Raw genomic sequence first — 19,999 nt, 5'->3', positions numbered from 1 at the left:
TAAATGTGAGGTCATCCATTTTGGTAGGAATAACAGCAAAATGGACTATTATTTAAATAGTAAAAAATTGCAGCATGCTACTGTGCAGAGGGACCTGGGTGTCCTTGTGCAAGAATCTCAGGGAGTTGGTTTGCAGTAATTCAGAAGGCAAATGAAATTTTGTCCTTCATTGCTAGAGGGACGGAGGTTAAAAACAGGGAGGTTATGTTGCAGCTGTATAAGCTGCTGGTGAGGCCACACCTGGAGTACTGTGTACAGTTTTGGTCTCCTTATTTGAGAAAGGATATACTGGCACTGGAGGGGGTGCAGAGGAGATTCACTAGGTTGATTCCGGAGTTGAGAGGGTTGGCTTATGAGGAGAGACTGAGTAGACTGGGGCTATACTCATTGGAATTCAGAAGAATGAGGGGAGATCTTATAGAAACATATATGATAATGAAGGGGATAGATAAGATAGAAGCAGGGAGATTGTTTCCACTGGCGGGTGAAACTAGAACTAGGGGGCATAGCCTCAAAATAAGGGGAGCAGATTTAAGACTGAATTGAGGAGGAACTTCTTCTCCCAAAGGGTTGTGAAGCTGTGGAATTTCCTGCCTGGTGAAGCAGTTGAGGCTACCTCATTGAATGTTTTTAAAGCAAAGATAGATATTTTGAAAGTAAAGGAATTAAGGATTATGGTGAGCGGGCGGGTAGGTGGAGCTGAGTCCACGAAAAGATCAGCCATGATCTTATTGAATGGCGGGGCAGGCTTGAGGGGCCAGATTTCCTACTCCTGCTCCTCTTTCTTATGTAAGGTGACATCCACACAGGGAAGGAGCTGATTGATGAATGCTGGTGAGAATTTTTTGGACCTGGTCAGAAACGAGTCTTCAGTTTATTTCTAGTAGTTTTAGATAGTAATCTACCAAAGAAGGCTTCACTTCAGTTAAATGCATGTTGTGCACCAATGTGATAATCCAGAATGCTTCTCATGTCCTGGATAACCACTGTGCAGGAAGTGTTGTCTGTTGGAGGGGCTTGAGGTTCAATTTTGGAGCTTAAGCAGCAGCTAGTGACTCGACAGTGCATCCGTGAGTTCTGTGGATTGCATTTTGCAAGAGGTTGTCACCCATCCCCCACCCTGGCTTCAAAATGTGTAGTCATGATGTGGAGATGCCGGTGTTGGACTGGGGTAAACACAGTAAGAGTTTTAATAACACCAGGTTAAAGTCTAACAGGTTTATTTGGTCTCAAATGCCATTAGCTTTTGGAGCGCTGCTCCTTCGTCAGATGGAGTGGATATCTGCTCACAAACAAGGCACACAGAGACACAAAATCAAGTTACAGAATACTGATTAGAATGCGAATCTTTACAGCTAATCAAGTCTTCACTCCACCTGACGAATATCCACTCCATCTGACGAAGGAGCAGGGCTCCAAAAGCTAATGGCATTTGCTACCAAATAAACCTGTTGGACTTTAACCTGGTGTTGTTAAAACTCTTACTGTGTTCAAAATGTGTAGACAGAGAAGGACTGGGTGATCAACAGACCAGTATTCAGTTCTAGTACTAGTGAGCGTGATGGTCCCTCTGTGGAGTGCAGCCAGTGCCCAGTCAAAGGCACCATGGAAGACTCAGGTATACAGGGAGACGGCGGGAGGTTAGAAAATAAATAATAATGTGATTCAATAGATAGGAGAACAATCAGGGGTTTCTGCAAGTGTGATTCCAGGCTTGAATGCTGTCTCACCATGCTGTTGATTTGTAGAACCTCAAAGGACCTTTACTTTACACTTGGTGTGAGACACTATAGTGAGTAAAGAAGTAAGAGGATACTGCAGGTGATTGCATGGCAGAAGAGACGGTGCAGAAGCAGGGCTTTAGGTTCCTGGCCAAATAAATAAGGCACCAGGAAAAGTGGGACCTGTAGAAACCATACAGTTTGCACATCATCAGAACCAGAACCAATATTGTTGTCTGGAGGTTTGCTTCTGTTGTTGGGAAAGTTTAAACAGGCTTGGCGGGGTATGAGAATCTGCGTGTAGATTAAGAGGGAGAGAAATAAAAATGGAAATGAAAGGCAGATTATTCGGTGAATATTTAAGGCAGATGAAACAAAGGCTTAGAAATAAACCACAAAGGCATTTGGCAGTACTTAATGGTATATACCTCAATGCAAGGAGTCTAATAGGCTGAGGGTACAGATAGATACTTCCGGGGTAATATCACAGTTATTACTGAAATATGGATTACAAAGGGCAGAAATGAATACCTCAATTCTCATAGTTTTAAATGTTCTGAACCATGAGGACAGTGTAGAACTTCAAAAGGACATATACATGTTGATGGAATGGACTGACAAGTGACAGATGAAATTTAATGCAGAGAAGAGTGACCTGAATCATTTTGATAAGAAAAAGAATGAGAAGAAGAAAGAAAGAAAAAGAATATAAAATCAAGGGTGTAATTCAAGAGGGCACAGGAATGACCTGGTGTATATGTGTGTAATTATTTAAGGTTGCATCGATTTGATTTATTATTGTCACATGTATTAGTACAGTAAGAAGTCTCACAACACCAGGTTAAAGTCCAACAGGTTTATTTGGTCGCAAAAGCCACTAGCTTTTGGAGTGCTGCTCTTTCGTCAGGGACAAACCTGACGAAGGAACAGCGCTCCGAAAGCTAGTGGCTTTTGCTACCAAATAAACCTGTTGGACTTCAACCTGGTGTTGTGAGACTTCTTACTGTGTTTACCCCAGTCCAACGCCGGCATCTCCACATCATGGCATGTATTAGTATACAGTGAAAAGTATTGTTTCTTGCATGCTATACAAAGCATACTGTTTATAGAGAAGGAAAGGAGAAAGTGCAGAATGTAGTCTTATAGTCATAGCTAGGGTGTAGAGAAAGATCAACTTAGTGCGAGATATGTCCATTCGAAGGTCTGATGGCAGCAGGGAAGAAGCTGTTCTTGAGTCGGTTGGTACATGACCTCAGACTTTTGTATCTTTCTCCCAACAGAAGAAGCTGGAAGAGAGTAGTCCGGGGTGCATGAGGTCCTTAATTATGCTGGCTGCTTTTCCAAGGCCGCGGAAAGTATAGACAGAATCAGTGGATGGGAGGCTGGTTTGCGTGATGGACTGGGCTTCATTCATGACCTTTTGTAGTTTCTTGCGGTTTTGGGCAGAGCAGGAGTGATACAACCAGAAAGGATGCTTTCTATGGTGCATCTGTAAAAGTTGGTGAGAGTTGTAGTGGACATGCCAAATTTCCTTAGTCTTCTGAGAGAGTAGAGGCGTTGGTGGGCTTTCTTAACTATAGTATAGGCATGGGGGGACCAGGACAGGTTGTTAGTGACCTGGACACCTAAAAACATGAAGCTGTCGACCATTTCTACTTCATCCCCATTGATGTAGACAGGGGCATGTTCTCTACTACGCTTCCCGAAGTCGATTTCTATCTCCTTAATTTTGTTGACATCGAGGGAGAGATTATTGGCGTTGCACCAATTCACCAAATTCAGAGAGGGGGGGGTTAATGAAGCATGTGGCTCTGGGCTCGGTCAGTAGGGGCATAGAGTACAAAAGCAAGGATGTTATGATAAACTATTATAAAACAGTAGTTTGGGTTCAATTTCTGGCACCACATTTTAGTAAACACATGAAGGAATTGGAGAGGATACAAAAAAGATTCATGAAAACGGGGAGAGGAACTTCAGTTACATAGATTGGAGAAGAGAAGGTTAAGAAACTAATTGATAGAGGTATTCAAAACCACGAGATTCTGGATAGAATAGAGGCAGAGACTGTTGCCATGTTACAGTGACACAGTGGTTAGCACTGTTGCCTCAGCGCCAAGGACCCGGGTTCAATTCTGGACTTGGGTCACTGTCTCTGTTGGATTAGCACGTTCTCTCCATGTCGGCGTGGATTTCCTCTGGTGCTCCGGTTTCCTCCCACAGTGTAAAGATGTGCAGGTTACGTGGATTGGCCGTGCTAAATTGCCCCTTCGTGTCTCAAGATTAGCGGGATTTGTGGGGTAAGTAAGTTTAAAGTTTATTTATTATTGTCGCAAGTAGGCTTACATTAATACTGCAATGAAGTTACCGTGAAAATCCCCTAGTTGCCACACTCCAGCACCTGTTCGGATATACTGAGGGAGGAGTTAGCATGGCCAATGCATCTAACCAGTACGTCTTTCGGACTGTGGGAGGAAACGGGATCACCCGGAGGAAACTCACGCAAAAACGGGGAGAACGTGTAGACTCCGCACAGACAGTGACCCAAGCTGGGAATTGAATCTGGGTCCCTGGCTCTGTGAGGCAGCAGTGCTAACCACTGTGCCACCGTGCCGCCCATCTACATGGGGTTATGGGGTAAGCCTGGATAAGACTCGATGGGCCAAATGGCCACCTCCTGCACTGTAGGGATTCTATGATTAGTGGAAGGATTGAGAATCAGAGGACAGAAATTTAGGATAATTGCTACAAGCAGCAATGCCAACACAATGGTAAGGAAAACCTTTTGACCCAGTGAATAGAGTCATAGAGGTTTACATCATGGAAACAAGCCCTTCAGTCCAACTAGTCCATGCTGCCCAGTTTTTACCAATAAGCTAGTCCTAACTGCCCACGTTTGGCTCATATCCCTCTATACCAATCTTACCCATGTAACTATCAAAATGCTTTATAAAAGACAAAATTTCACCCGCCTCGACTATGACCTCTGGCAACTACAGTTTGTCATTTTTATTAATGACCTGGATGAGGGCATGGAAGGATGGATTAGTAAATTTGCGGATGACACTAAAGTCGGTGGAGTTGTAGACAGTGCGGAGGGAAGTGGCAGGTTACAGAGTGACATAGATAAGCTGCAGAGCTGGGCTGAGAGGTGGCAAATGGAGTTTAATGCGGAAAAGTGTGAGGTGATTCACTTTGGACGGAGTAACAGGAATACAGAGTACTGGGCTAATGGTAAGATACTTGGTAGTGTGGATGAACAGAGGGGTCTGGGTTGCCATGTGCATAGATCCCTGAAAGTTGGCACCCAGGTTGATAGGGTTGTTAAGAAGGCGTACAGTGTATTAGCTTTTATTGATAGAGGGATTGAGTTTCGGAGCCAGAAGGTCATGCTGCAACTGTACAAAACTGGTGCGGCCGCATTTGGAGTATTGCGTACAGTTCTAGTCGCCGTATTATAGGAAAGATGTGGAAATGTTGGAAAGGGTGCAGAGGAGATTTACCAGGATGTTGCCTGGTATGGTGGGAAAATCGTATGAGGAAAGGCTGAGGGGCTTGAGGTTGTTTTCGTTAGAGAGAAGAAGGTTAAGAGGTGACTTAATAGAGGCATACAAGATGATCAGAGGATTAGATAGGGTGGATAGTGAGAGCCTTTTTCCTCGGATGGTGTTGGCTAGCACGAGGGGACATAGCTTTAAATTGAGGGGTGAGAGATATAGGACATTTGTTAGAGGTAGGTTCTTTACTCAGGAGAGTAGTAAGGGCGTGGAATGCCCTACCTGCAGCAGTAGTGGACTCGTCAACATTAAGAGCATTCAAATGGTTATTGGATAAACATATGGATGATATTGGAATAGTGTAGATTAGAGGGGCTTTAGATTGGTTCCACTGGTCGGCGCAACATCGAGGGCCAAAGGGCCTGTACTGCGCTGTAATGTTCTATGTTCTATGTTCTAACTCATTCCAGAAACTCACCACACTCCGTGTGAAAAAATTGCCCCTCTAGACCCTTTTGTATTTCTCCCCTTAAACCTATGATGATAAATAAGGGAAAGTGTGGGGTTGAAGTTACATGGTGTTGGGTGAAGGTTGCGCAGTGTGGGGTGAAGGTTGCACGGTGTGGGGTGAAGGTTGCGGGTTGTGGGGTGAAGGTTGCGCGGTGTGGGGTGAAGGTTGCACGGTGTGGGGTGAAGGTTGCGCGGTGTGGGGTGAAGATTGCGCGGTGTGGGGTGAAGGTTGCGGGGTGAAGGTTGCGCGGTGTGGGGTGAAGGTTGCGCGGTGTGGGGTGAAGGTTGTGGGGTGAAGGTTGCGCGGTGTGGGGTGAAGATTGCGCGGTGTGGGGTGAAGGTTGCGCGGTGTGGGGTGAAGGTTGCGCGGTGTGGGGTGAAGGTTGCGGGGTGAAGGTTGCGCGGTGTGGGGTGAAGGTTGCGCGGTGTGGGGTGAAGGTTGTGGGGTGAAGGTTGCGCGGTGTGGGGTGAAGATTGCGCGGTGTGGGGTGAAGGTTGCGCGGTGTGGGGTGAAGGTTGCGCGGTGTGGGGTGAAGGTTGCGCGGTGTGGGGTGAAGGTTAGAACCATAGAAAACCATAGAAAATTACAGCTCAGAAACAGGCCTTTTGGCCCTTCTTGTCTGTGCCGAACCATTTTATGCCTAGTCCCACTGACCTGCACTTGGACCATATCCCTCCACACCCCTCTCATCCATGAACCCGTCCAAGTTTTTCTTAAATGTTAAAAGTGACCCCGCATTTACCACTTTATCCGGCAGCTCATTCCACACTCCCACCACTCTCTGCGTGAAGAAGCCCCCCCTAATATTCCCTTTAAACTTTTCTCCTTTCACCCTTAACCCATGCCCTCTGATTTTTTTCTCCCCTAGCCTCAGCGGAAAAAGCCTGCTTGCATTCACTCTATCTATACCCATCAAAATCTTATACACCTCTATCAAGTCTCCCCTCAATCTTCTACGCTCCAGGGAATAAAGTCCCAACCTATTCAATCTCTCTCTGTAACTCAGCTTCTCAAGTCCCGGCAACATCCTTGTGAACCTTCTCTGCACTCTTTCAATCTTATTTACATCCTTCCTGTAACTAGGTGACCAAAACTGTACACAATACTCCAAATTCGGCCTCACCAATGCCTTATATAACCTTACCATAACACTCCAACTTTTATACTCGATACTCCGATTTATAAAGGCCAATGTACCAAAGGCACTCTTTACGACCCTATCCACCTGTGACGTCACTTTTAGGGAATTCTGTACCTGTATTCCCAGATCCCTCTGTTCAACTGCACTCTTCAGAGTCCTACCATTTACCCTGTACGTTCTACTTTGGTTTGTCCTTCCAAAGTGCAATATCTCACACTTGTCTGCGTTAAATTCCATTTGCCATTTTTGAGCCCATTTTTCTAGTTGGTCCAAATCCATCGGCAAGCTTTGAAAACCTTCCTCACTGTCCACTACACCTCCAATCTTTGTATCATCAGCAAACTTGCTGATCCAATTTACCACATTATCATCCAGATCATTGATATAGATGACAAACAACAATGGACCCAACACCGATCCCTGCGGCACACCACTAGTCACAGGCCTCCACTCAGAGAAGCAATCCTCCACAACCACTCTCTGGCTTCTTCCATTGAGCCAGTGTCTAATCCAATTTACTACCTCCCCATGTATACCTAGCGACTGAACCTTCCTAACTAACCTCCCATGAGGGACCTTGTCAAAGGCCTTGCTGAAATCCAGGTAGACAACATCCACCGCCTTCCCTTCATCCACTTTCCTGGTAACCTCCTCGAAAAACTCTAATAGATTGGTCAAACATGACCTACCACGCACAAAGCCATGTTGACTCTCCCTAATAAGTCCCTGTCTATCCAAATATTTGTAGATCCTATCCCTTATCACACCTTCCAATAACTTGCCCACCACCGACGTCAAACCTACTGGCCTATAATTTCCCGGATTTCTTTTGGAACCTTTTTTAAACAACGGAACAACATGAGCCACCCTCCAATCATCCGGCACCTCCCCCGTGAATACTGACATTTTAAATATGTCTGCCAGGGCCCCTGCAAGTTCAACACTAGCTTCCCTCAAGGTCCGTGGGAATACCCTGTCCGGTCCTGGGGATTTATCCACTCTGATTTGCCTCAAGACAGCGAGCACCTCCTCCTCTTTAATCTGTAAAGGTTCCATGGCCTCCCTACCTGTTTGCCCTATTTCCGTAGACTCCATGCCCATTTCCTCAGTAAATACGGATGCAAAAAAACCATTTAGTATCTCCCCCATCTCTTTTGGCTCCATACACAGTCCACCACTCTGGTCTTCAAGAGGACCAATTTTATCCCTCACTATCCTTTTGCTCCTAACATTCCTATAGAAGCTCTTTGGATTTTCCTTCACTCTGTCTGCCTAAGCAACCTCATGTCTTCTTTTAGCGTCCTGATTTCCCTCTTAAGTAGTTTCTTGCATTTTTTATACTCCTTGAGCGTCTGATCTGTTCCTTGCTGCCTGTACATTTCATACAACTCTCTCTTCCTCTTAATCAGTGTTACAATCTCCCTCGAGAACCAAGGTTCCTTATTCCTATTTACTTTGCCTTTAATCCTGACAGGAACATACAAACTCTGCACTCTCAAAATTTCTCCTTTAAAGGCCTCCCACTTTCCATTTACATCCTTACCAGAGAACAGCCTGTGCCAATCCACACTTCCCAGATCCCTTCTCATTTCATCAAATTTGGCCTTTTTCCAGTTCAGAACTTCAACCCGAGGACCAGACCTATCCTTATCCATGATCAGGTTGAAACTAATGGCATTATGATCACTGGATCCAAAGTGTTCCCTCACACTCACATCCATCACCTGCCCTAACTCATTTCCCAATAGGAGATCCAATATCGCATCCTCTCTAGTTGGCACCTCTATATACTGATGTAGAAAATTCTCCTGAACACATTTTACAAACTCTACCCCGTCTAAACCTTTAACAGTATGCAAGTCCCAATCTATATGTGGCAAATTAAAATCCCCTACTATCTGCATCCCAAAGTACTCAAGGAAGTGACCATAGAAATAGTGGACGTATTGATGATCATTTTCCAGCATTCTTATAGGCTCTGGAAGAGTTCCAGTGGATTGGAGAGTAGCTAATGTAATCTCACTTTTTAAAAAAGAAGGGGGAGACAGAACCACAATTTGTAGACCGGTTCGCCTGACATCGGTGGCAGGGAAAATACTGAAGTCAATTAATAAGGATGCAATAACTGGGCCGAAGGGCCTGTTCTGTGCTGTACTGTTCTAATAACTGAGCATTTGGAAAGCGGTGACAGGATCGGTCCAAGTCAGCATGGATTCACTAAAGGGAAATCGTGCTTGACAAATCTTCTGGAATTTTTTTGAGGATGTGACCAGTTGAGTGGACAAGGTGAACCAGTGGATGTTGTGTATCTGGACTTTCAAAAGGCTTTTGACAAGGTCCCACGCAAGAGATTAGCGAGCAAAATTAAAGCTCATGGTATTGGAGGTAATGTATTCACGTGGACACAGAACTGGTTGGCAGACAGAAAGCAGAGAGTGGCAGGCAGTGGCTAGTGGGCTACTGCAAGGTTCAGTGCTGGGACCCCAGCTATTCACACTATATATTAATGATTTGAACGATGGAATTGAATGCAATATCTCCAAATTTGCAGACGACATTAAACTGGGTGGCAGTGTGTGCTGTGAGGAGGATGCTAAGAGTCTGCAGAGTAACTTGGACAGGCTGGCTGAGTGGGCAAATACTTGGCAAGTGCAATATAATGTGAATAAATGTGAGGCTATCCACTTCGGTGGCAAAAACAGGAAAGAAGATTATTATCTGAATGGTGACAGTTTAGGAAAAGTGGAAGTGCAATACGACCTGGGTGTCATGTTGGAAGAATTGCTGAAGGTTGACATGCAGGTACAGCAGGCGGTGAGGAAAGCTAATAGCATGCTGGCCTTCATAGCAAGAGGATTTGAGTATAGAAGTAAGGATGTCTTGCTGCAGTTATACAGGACCTTGATGAGGCCACACCTTGAGCATTGTGTGCAGTTTTGGTCTCCTAGTTTGAGGAAAGATGTTCTTGCTAATGAGGGAATCCAGCGAAGTTTCACCAGACTGATTCCTGGAATGGCAGGACTGACATATGAAGAGAGACTGGATGAGAGAGAATCTCATAGAAACATATAAAATCTTGATGGGACTGGACGCAGGAAGAATGTTCCTAATGTTGGGGAAGTCCAAAGCTAGGGGGTCACAGTCTAAGAATAAGGGGTAAGCCATCTCGGACTGAGATAAGGAAGAACTTCTTCACTCAAACAGTTGTGAACCTGTGGAATTCTCTACGACAGAAAGCTGTTGGGGCCAGTTCATTAGATATCTTCAAGAGGGAACTGGACGTGGCCCTTGTGGCTAAAGCGATCATGGGTTATGGAGAGAAAACGGGAGTGGGATACTGAAAATGTATGATCAGCCATGATCATATTGAATGGTGGTGCAGGCCCAAATGGCGTACTCATGCACCTATTTTCTATGTTTCCATGTTTTGTAGCCAATCATATGACCTTCATGGTAATAAAACACTGTTTGCTGGACATCTAACTTTCACCAAATGATAGGATGACATTGAGTTCAGCTCTCACATTATAGTGGGTATGAACAAACTGGGGTTTCAAGGTTAAAAGTAAAAATTACAGGCTACATGGTATTGCATCCACATGCCCAATTGAGATATAGCACTCTAAAATGGTTGTTAGTGTTTCTTTCATTGCAATTTAAGTCTGAAGGTGCCTGTGTACCAAGTAATGCACAACTTATTTTTAGAATTGGAGTTAAAATTGCACTATGCTTTCAATGCCGTCTAATGGAGTGAGTACATGGACTGGAGATATTTTTAAAATCTTGTTACATTTCAAATTATATTCAAGATTGATCCAATTTAGAGGCATTGACATATGGATTGTCGCTGGACAAGTAATCCAGAGACCCAAGGTAATGATTGGGGGACCCAGGTTCGAATCCCACCCATGGCAGATGGTGAAATTCAAATTCAATGAAAATCTGGAATAAAAGTCTAATGATGACCAATGTCAATTGTCCCAAAAACTCATCTGGTTCATTAAGGTTCTTTAGGGAAGTCATTACCTGATCTGGCATGTGACTCCAGATCCACAGCAATGTGCTTGACTCTTAAAAGTTCTTGGGGTGAGCAATAAATGCTGCACATGAGAAAGGCAGTGAAGAAGAGAGTCAGGGAAGGATCCAACAAGTGGGAACGTTGGGGAATGAGTGGGGTGGCGAGTGGGAGTTAAGTAGAAAATGTTATATTTTGCTTATATTTCAAAATTTATTTTATTCTGGAAGTTATTTCATTTCTGAATATAGGAATTCAGTATTTCAACGTAATATGTTTTCTGAGAAGAAAGATCTTGCACACGGTTTTACATTGTAATGGAAAATATAATTTGTTTAATGTTGTTTCTTTAAAGTTGCACTTTTCAGGAACACGCTATAATGTTTAGCAGGAAATTATTGTACCTAGACTCTGAGGGATAAATTAGGAGGAGAAATTGCATAAACTAGAATTGTATTCCCAAGAATTTGAAAAGTTAAGGACTGATTTGATCAAACTTTCAAGGCATTAAGTAGAACAGATTGGGTAGCGAGGGAAACTGTTTCCATTGGTTGGGGTCTCACATTAGGTCACACAGTCGAAAAATTAGAGCCAGATCTTTCAAGAATAAAACTAGAAAAAATTCTTCCAAAGCTCATGGATCAACTGTGAGCACATTAAATTGTAGACAAATGTGAGAGAGTAAATAAAAGCAAATTACTACGGATGCTGGAATCTGAAACCAAAAGAGAAAATGCTGGAAAATCTCAGCAGGTCTGGCAGCATCTGTAAGGAGAGAAATGAGCTGACGTTTTGAGTCCAGATGACCCTTTGAGATTTTCCAGCATTTTCTCTTTTGGTTATGAGAGAGTAAATGGCCTATTCCTGTTATGTTAGCTTTTTCAAAGAGTGAGCAAAGGCACAATGGACCAAACAGCCCTTTGTGAATTAGCAACTGACTTTCACCTAAGGTATTAAATATAACTTTTCTCTCGACACATCACAAAGATTAGTGAATCTTTAAGTACATAAGCTTGCTATACGTCATCTCTTGTATATTTACATGCATACACACATACATGCATATATATATACATACGTAGAAAGTAGGAGTAGGCCATTCATTATGATCATGGTTATCAGCAAATTCAATACCCTTCCCCCAATAACCCTTGATCCTTTTAGCCCCAAGAGCTATATCTAATTCCATCTTGAAATCACACAATGTTTTGGTCTCACCTACTTTCTGTGGTAGTGAATTCCATAATTCACCACTCTCTCTAGGTGAAGAAATTTCTCCTTGCTTTAAAGGTTTACCCCTTATCCTCAAACTATGACCCCTAGTTCTGGACTCCCCCACCATCGGGAGTATTCTTTCTGAATCTACCCTGTCTAATCCTGTTCAAATTTTATATGTTTCCATGAGAATCCCCCCTCACTCTTCCAAACTGTAATTAATATAATCCTAACCAAGTTAGTCTCACCTCATATGACAGTCCTGCCATCTCAAGATTCAGCCTGGTAAACCTTCATTGCACTTCCTTTATAGCAAGAACATCCTTCCTCAGATAAGGATACCAAAACTGCACACAATACTCCTGGTGTGACCTCACCAATGCCCCATACAATTGCAGTAAAACATCCTATTCCTGTACTCAAATCCTCTCACTACAAAGGCCAGCATACCATTTGCCTTCTTTACTCCCTGTTATACCTACGTGCTTGCTTTCAGCAACTGATGCACAAGGACACCAAGGTTTTGCGGAGTATCCACCTCTCTCAATTTACACACATTCAAATAATTGCTACTGAAGTGAATACCTCACATTTATCCACATTATACTGCATCTATCATACATATGGCCACTCACTTAGTCTGTCCAAATCACAATGAAGCATCTTTGCATCCTCTTCACAGCTCACCCTCTCATCCAACTTTGTATCATCTGCAAATTTGGAGATAATACACTTAATTCCCTTGTCCTTACCATTAATATATAATGTGAACATTTGGGGTCCTAGCACAGTTCCAAGCGGTCCTAATATTTGAGACAATACTTCGACCAGACCAAGTCAAAGTGGCCACCTGGATTTTTTTTTATTCGTTCATGGGATGTGGATATCGCTGTCTGGGCCAGCATTTATTGCCCATCCCTGAGGGCAATTAAGAGCCAACCTGAATCTGGAGTCACATGTAAGCCAGACTAGGTAAGGCTGAAAGTTTCCTTCCCTAAAGCTCATTAATGAACCAGATGGGCTTTTACATCAATCATTAGACTTTTATTTCCAGATTCTTATTCAAATTTCACCATCAGCCATGGTGGGATTTGAATCTGAGTTCCCACAACATTTCCCTGGGTCTCTGGATTACTAGTCCAGCGACAATACCACTATGCCACTGTCTCCCGAAAGAAGGAATATGGAAGCAGTGTTTCAGACATCTGACTTTATTTCAGCTATTACCATTAGTTATTTTGGTATGTTATGGAAATGTTGCTGTTTTCATGTCACAATATTGCAAGAAGCTGCAGATCCTTAAAGCACTTGGAAATGCTAATCTCTTTAGATTGAAGAGCTGTGAAATTTATTTTCAGATAAGCTTTTGTAGAGAAAGTTATTTTACTAATATTCTCTCTCTTTAGAATCCCAGCTAAAGGATAACCCAGCCTTTTCCATGTTAAATGATTCTGATGATGATGTGATTTATGGGTGAGTTACATTCTGACATGGTTTATGACCATAACTGGGACATTTTTGACAATTTAATCATCAATTGTTGTTCTAGAAAATTTTATTCCTTTTAGGAGTGTAACATTTTAGTTCTGCAAGCGTTCAAGTGCTGATTGTAAGATTATTAATTTCCCGCTCAGCCTCTTCAAATGTTGTAATGAAAACTGTGCAGTGCCTCTGAGAGACTGTTTCCCAGGCAGTGTTTTTTTTGTAAATGTGATGCTGGCCTGGGGATTCTCTGCACCTTGAGCAATGGGCTAGCTTGTGGAAAAAAAAGAGAACAGTATTTTGATTCTGCACCACGCAAGGAAATGAAAGGTATTGATTAGAAGATAGAAAGGAAAATGCTCCATTTTTGGTGCATACCTATTCTGGTCCCTGCTTCGACATAATTCTTGGGTTTACACCGAGAAAAGGTGAAAGTTGCATTGGTTGATTTTGTTTTTTCTTCAATAATGTGGCGCAGTGGCACGGTGGTTAGCACTGCTGCCTCATAGCGTGGAGATGCCGGCGTTGGACTGGGGTAAACACAGTAAGAAGTTTAACAACACCAGGTTAAAGTCCAACAGGTTTATTTGGTAGCAAAAGCCACACAAGCTTTCGAGGCTCTGAGCCCCTTCTCATGGGTTCAATTCCTGGTTTGGGTCACTGTCTGTGCATGAGTCTGCACGTTCTCCCCATGTCTGCGTGGGTTTCCCCCGTGTGCTCCGGTTTCCTCCCACAGTCTGAAAGGCAACTAGGGGATTTTCACAGTAACTTCATTGCGGTGCTAATGTAAGCCTGCTTGTGACAATAATAAATAAAATAGTTGTGTATCTTCACTTTCTGGGAGTGTAAGATGTATCATGATCTAAAAGTTCAAAGAAGAGTGTTTCATTTGTTCCACGTGAAACATTCTGGACCTAGCTTAGCTAGGCAGGGACAAGTTAAAATTTATTCATTAGTCACAAGTAGGTTTACGTTAACACTGCAATGAAGTTACTATGAAAATCCCCTAGTTGCCACACTCCAGCGCCTGTCTGGGTACACTGGGGGAGAATTTAGCATGGCACACCTTTCGGAGTGTGGAAGAAAACCGGAGCACCCAGAGGAAACTCACGCAGGCATGGGGAGAATGTGCAAACTCCACACAGACAGTGACACAAGCCAGGAATCGAACCCGGGTCCCTGGTGCTGTGAGGCAGCAGTGCTAACCACTGTGTCACCATGCCGTTCTGATGATTGACATGGAAATATAGATAATAGACCAGGAATAGGCTATCCGACCCTTCAAACCTGCTGTGCAATTCAATACAATCCTGGCTCATCCTCCATCTCAACACCATACTCGTGCATTCTCCAAATACCCCTTAACACCTTTGGCGTCTAGAAATATACATATTCAATTACTTGGCCTCCACAGCCTTCTATGGTAGAGAATTTCACAGGTTCATCATCCTGAGTGAAGACGTTTCTGCTCATCTCAATCCTAAATGGCCCACCCTGTATCCTGAGACTGACCACTTGTTCTAGACAACATTCCTCTATCCAGTCAGCCCAGCCTGTCAGAATTTTATACGTTTCAGTTAGATCCCCTCTCATTCTTCTAAATTCCAGTAAATGTAGGCCCAGTCAACCCAATCTCCCCTCACACAACAATCCTACCATTCCAGGAATCACTCTGGTGAACCTTTGCTGCACTCGCTTTATGGCAAATATATCCTTTTTCAGATAAGGAGATCAAAACTACACACACTACTCCAGGTGCAGTCTCACTAAGGTTCTGTCAAGACATCCTTGCTCCTGTGCTCAAGTCCTCTTGCAATGAAAGCCAACATAACACATGCTTGCTGCACCTGTATGTTTGCTGTCAGTGACTGGTGTACAAGGACACCTAGGCCCCTTTGTGCATCAACATTTCCCAATCTATCACTATTTACATAATACTCTGCCTTTCTGTTTCTGCATCCGAAATGGATAACTTCACATTTATCCACATAACACTGCATCTGCCATATGTTTGCCTATTCATAGAATTGCTACAGTGCAGAAGGCGGCCATTCTGCCCATGGAGTCTGCACTGACTCTCTAAAAGAACATCTTACCCAGGCCCTACCTCTGCAGCTCTGCGCATTTATCATGGCTAAAATAACTCAACTTGTCTAGATCACCTTTATCACCAAACATCCTCCTCGTCACTCACATTCCCACCAATGTTTTATGTCAGCAAACTTGGAAATATTACTTCTGTTTATCCAAATCAAGGACAGAAATTGTGAATTTCTGGGGCCCAAGAACTGATCCTTGTGGGACCCCACAAGCCACCGTCTGCCACTTCAAAGAAGACCTATTTATTCCCAATTTTTATTTCCTGACTGCTAACCAATTCTCAATCCATGCCAATATGTTACCCCCAATCCTATGTGTTTTTATGTTGCGTATTAACTAATGTTGGGACTTTATCAAAAACTTTCTGAAATTCCAAAATGCGCCTTGTCTATTCTAGTTATGTCCTCAAATCCAGTAGGTTTGTCAAGCATGATTTCCTTTCAAAAGGCCATGTTGATTTTGTTTACTCTGGTTGATATTTTCTAAGTGTCCTGTTATTGCATCCATTATAATAGACTCTTAATATTTTCCCTACTCCTGATATTAGGCTAACCGATATGTAATTCCCTGCTTTTTTTCCCTCCCTTTTTCCCTCCTTTTTTAAATAGGGTTACATTTGCCACCCTCAAATCTGTCAGGACTGTTCCAGAATCTACAGAATTTTGGATGATGGCAACCAAAGGATCCATTATTTCCATGGCCATTTCCTTTAGAATCCTGGATGTACCCTGACATTCAGTAGGTTCACTTATGGAATGGTTAGCTATGCAGGGGCTAGTATTCTTTCCACTAAGCTCCACAAACAAGGTTACTGTAGCCCGGGCTGGGTTAACAGTGCTCTGCTGGAAGGTTGCAAGATCTTAGCACTCTTGGAGCTCTTTGTAATTTTGGTTTGATTCGATAATTCTCAAATTCCAGCATATCAGATATTCAATGGACCAGCTAAATGTTTCTTGGCCATTGTGATTGAACTACCAAAATATGGACCTTTCACAAGGTTTATCAGGATATGACAGTATAGTGGTTATATTACTGCAGAGAATCCATAAAGTATGGAAGGAAGCCATTTGGTCCATCAAGTCTGCATCAACTCTCCGAAAGAGCACCTTACTCACCCCATCCCCAAAGCCTTGTGCATTTATAGAAACATAGAAAACTACAGCACAAAACAGACCCTTCGGCCCCACAAGTTGTGCCGAACATATCCCTACCTTTTAGGCCTACCTATAACCCTCCATCCTATTAAGTCCCATGTACTCATCCAGGAGTCTCTTAAAAGACCCTATTGAGTTTGCCTCCACCACCACTGACGGCAGCCGATTCCACTCGTCCACCACCCTCTGTGTGAAAAACTTCCCCCCAACATTTCCCCCAGCACCTTAAACCTGTGTCCTCTCGTAGCAGCCATTTCCACCCTGGGAAAAAGCCTCTGAGAATCCACCCGATCTATGCCTCTCAACATCTTATATACCCCTATTAGGTCTCCTCTCATCCTACGTCTCTCCAAGGAGAAAAGACTGAGCTCCCTCAGCCTATCCTCATAAGGCATGCCACTCAATCCAGGCAACAACCTTGTAAATCTCCTCTGCACCCTTTCAATCTTTTCCACATTCTTCCTGTAATGAGGCGACCAGAACTGAGCACAGTACTCCAAGTGGGGTCTGATGAGGGTCTTATATAGCTGCATCATTATCCCCGGACTCCTAAACTCAATCCCTCGATTGATAAAGGCCAGCACACCATACGCCTTCTTAACCACCTCCTCCACCTGCGGGGCTGATTTTGGAGTCCTATGGACCAGGACCCCAAGGTCCTTCTGACCCTCCACAGTACTAAGAGTCTTTCCCTTTATATTGTACTCCTTCATCCCATTCGACCTGCCAAAATGGACCATGACGCATTTATCTGGGTTGAAGTCCATCTGCCACTTCTCCGCCCAGTCTTGCATCCTATCTATGTCCCTCTGTAACTTCTGACATCCCTCCAGACTATCCACAACCTCACCAACCTTTGTGGCTAATCATGGCTAATCCACCTACCCTACACATTCCTGGATACGAAGGACGAGTTAGCATGGCTGTTACATCTAACCTGCACATCTTTGGACTGTGGGGGGAAACCAAAAATCCGTGCAGACACGGGTAGAACATGCAAACTCCACACACAGTCACCCAAGGTGGAATCAGACCTAGGTCCTTGGTGTTGAGGCAGCAATGCTAGCCACTATGCCACCATGTCGCCCAGAGCCTGGAGTTATGATCTGGAGACAAAGTCACACCACAGCAGCTGGGGAAATTTAAATTCAGTTAACTAAATAAATCTAAACTAAAACAGAAGCATTAGTAATCGTGACCATGAAACTACTAAATTGTCTGTAAAAAGTCCATCTAGTTCACTCACTAATATCTTTAAGGGAGGGAAATGTACCATCCTTACCCAGTGTAATTCCAAAGCCACAGCAATATGATTGATCTTAAACTGCATTTTAAATGGCCTAGCAAGTACCGGTATGTTGAAGAGGAGGCTTACCATGACCTTCTCAGGGACAATAAGTGCTGGCCTTGCCACTGACTATGAATGAATAAAAGAAAATTGAAATAGTGCAGCAGGTATTTCTTTAATAACTTTGAACCTTTTCTGTGCTAGGAGTGATTATGAAGAAATGCCTCTACAAAATGGCCGTGCCATTAAATCTAAGTATAAGGATGAGTCTGACAGTGACTGAAGTACATCCTCAGACGACTAATCGTTACCAAGAGTGCATACAATATGCTGAATGCTGAAAATGAATGGAACTGAATTTTCTTAGAAATATTTTTCATGCCATCATCCTCTTATCTAGCTCAATTCCTGGAACTAAAATCATCCCATCGTGACTTCACAAGTAAATATGACTTAAATTTGACTTACCAATCACCTCATCTTGCTGTTCTATTTTCATTTAATGCCTTCTGACTTGTGAGCAATGGAGCAACTGTGCATGTTGAAAATGAGGTTTATTTTTTTCTTCTAAAGGGAGTAGTTTTTTTTAAAAATCTGAAACCAACTCATTAAGTGTCTAAAATCATTTGTACCTTGTGAACAAATGTAGTGTCATGAATGTTTGTGTTGTGAACCTGTTTTTAGGCTAGACACTAACTTACAAGATTTTCCTGGTTCTGCAGCAGGGTTTGGGTGTAATGTTTTTAAAGCAAAACATAGAATGCTGCTTGTGAATAAGTTTATTTGTTGCATTTTTAAAATCAAAGAAGTCTTACAGAAAATACATTCGGCAGCAGACTAGGGGCTGAAATTCTTTTTCCTATCAACATTAGCACAAAAAGCAAATCCGAATAGAAAATATTCTACTTTACAAAGTGGGATTTCCTTTTTTAGATTGTTGAAGCCTGGAATTTCAACTTCAATTTTAGTTGATGCTGCTTTTAATGAGGCTGTACATTGTACCTTTGTTAAATGAAATTTATACAGTTTTGGAGCTGATATCTGCAAGAAATCTGCAGAAGTTCATTTGCTCTGATCATGTCATTGCAGCAGGTTACTGTTTTGGGGGTTTGTTTTTTCACGACACCAGTAAAAATCAACTTCCCCTGCTCCATAATAGTAATTTTTTGACTATTAACAAACCTTGGGAAGTTTCTGTATCCTTAGGTTGGCTGACTTATTTGTTTTGATGTAGTACTTAATATTAAACTTTGGGAAGTATTTTTCTGCAATATTAACTGTAAATTACAATTAAATATGGACAATTCAAATTGTGAGTACCTTGTTTCTCTTCTCCCTATATATCTTAATGTTTATTGGTATTCTATCCTAACCAATTCTATATTTATTAAACTTTTGCTTCTACTGGAAACTACATTTGCTGGTTTTCTTCGAAGAACAAAGAAAATTACAGCACAGGAACAGGCCCTTTGGCCCTCCAAGCCTGCACCGACAATGCTGCCCGACTGAACTAAAACCCCCTATCCTTCCGGGGACCATATCCTTCCATTCCCATCCTATTCATATATTTAAAGTTCCAGTTTAACAAAGCAAAAATAGTTCATTTAAATATAATGTTGTAATCATGTTTAAATGTGAGATTTTGAGTGTCTCCTAATGTTGATATAGTACAATCATGGGAATTAAGAAGTGCAATGCAAATGACACGAATTTAATGATTCTTGATCTATGTCCTCAGAAAGAAAAGACTTAGAATCATAGAAACCCTACAGTGCAGAAGGAGGCCATTCGGCCCATCGAGTCTGCACCGACCACTATCCCACCCAGGCCCTATCCCCACATATTTTACTTGCTAATCCCTCTAACCTACACATCCCA

At 42.8% G+C, this 19,999-nt stretch overlaps 1 protein-coding gene across 4 annotated transcripts in view; it reads left to right on the top strand.

Moving 5' to 3' along the window:
- Nucleotides 1-19,442, top strand: part of tmem181 (transmembrane protein 181) — a 199,900-nt gene extending 180,458 nt beyond the window's left edge. For all 4 annotated transcript variants that reach the window (XM_078230007.1, XM_078230009.1, XM_078230008.1 and 1 more), the window contains 2 exons: nt 13,504-13,570; nt 18,326-19,442. In XM_078230007.1, coding sequence (XP_078086133.1) covers nt 13,504-13,570; nt 18,326-18,404 — 146 coding nt within the window. In that variant the 3' untranslated portion in view covers nt 18,405-19,442. The remainder of the gene's footprint in view (nt 1-13,503; nt 13,571-18,325) is intronic.
- The last annotated feature ends 557 nt before the right edge of the window (nt 19,443-19,999 follow it).

The sequence above is a fragment of the Mustelus asterias genome, chromosome 15, assembly GCF_964213995.1.
Source record: "Mustelus asterias chromosome 15, sMusAst1.hap1.1, whole genome shotgun sequence".
Taxonomy (NCBI): Eukaryota; Metazoa; Chordata; class Chondrichthyes; order Carcharhiniformes; family Triakidae; genus Mustelus; species Mustelus asterias.
This window is presented reverse-complemented; position numbering and strand designations above follow the sequence as displayed.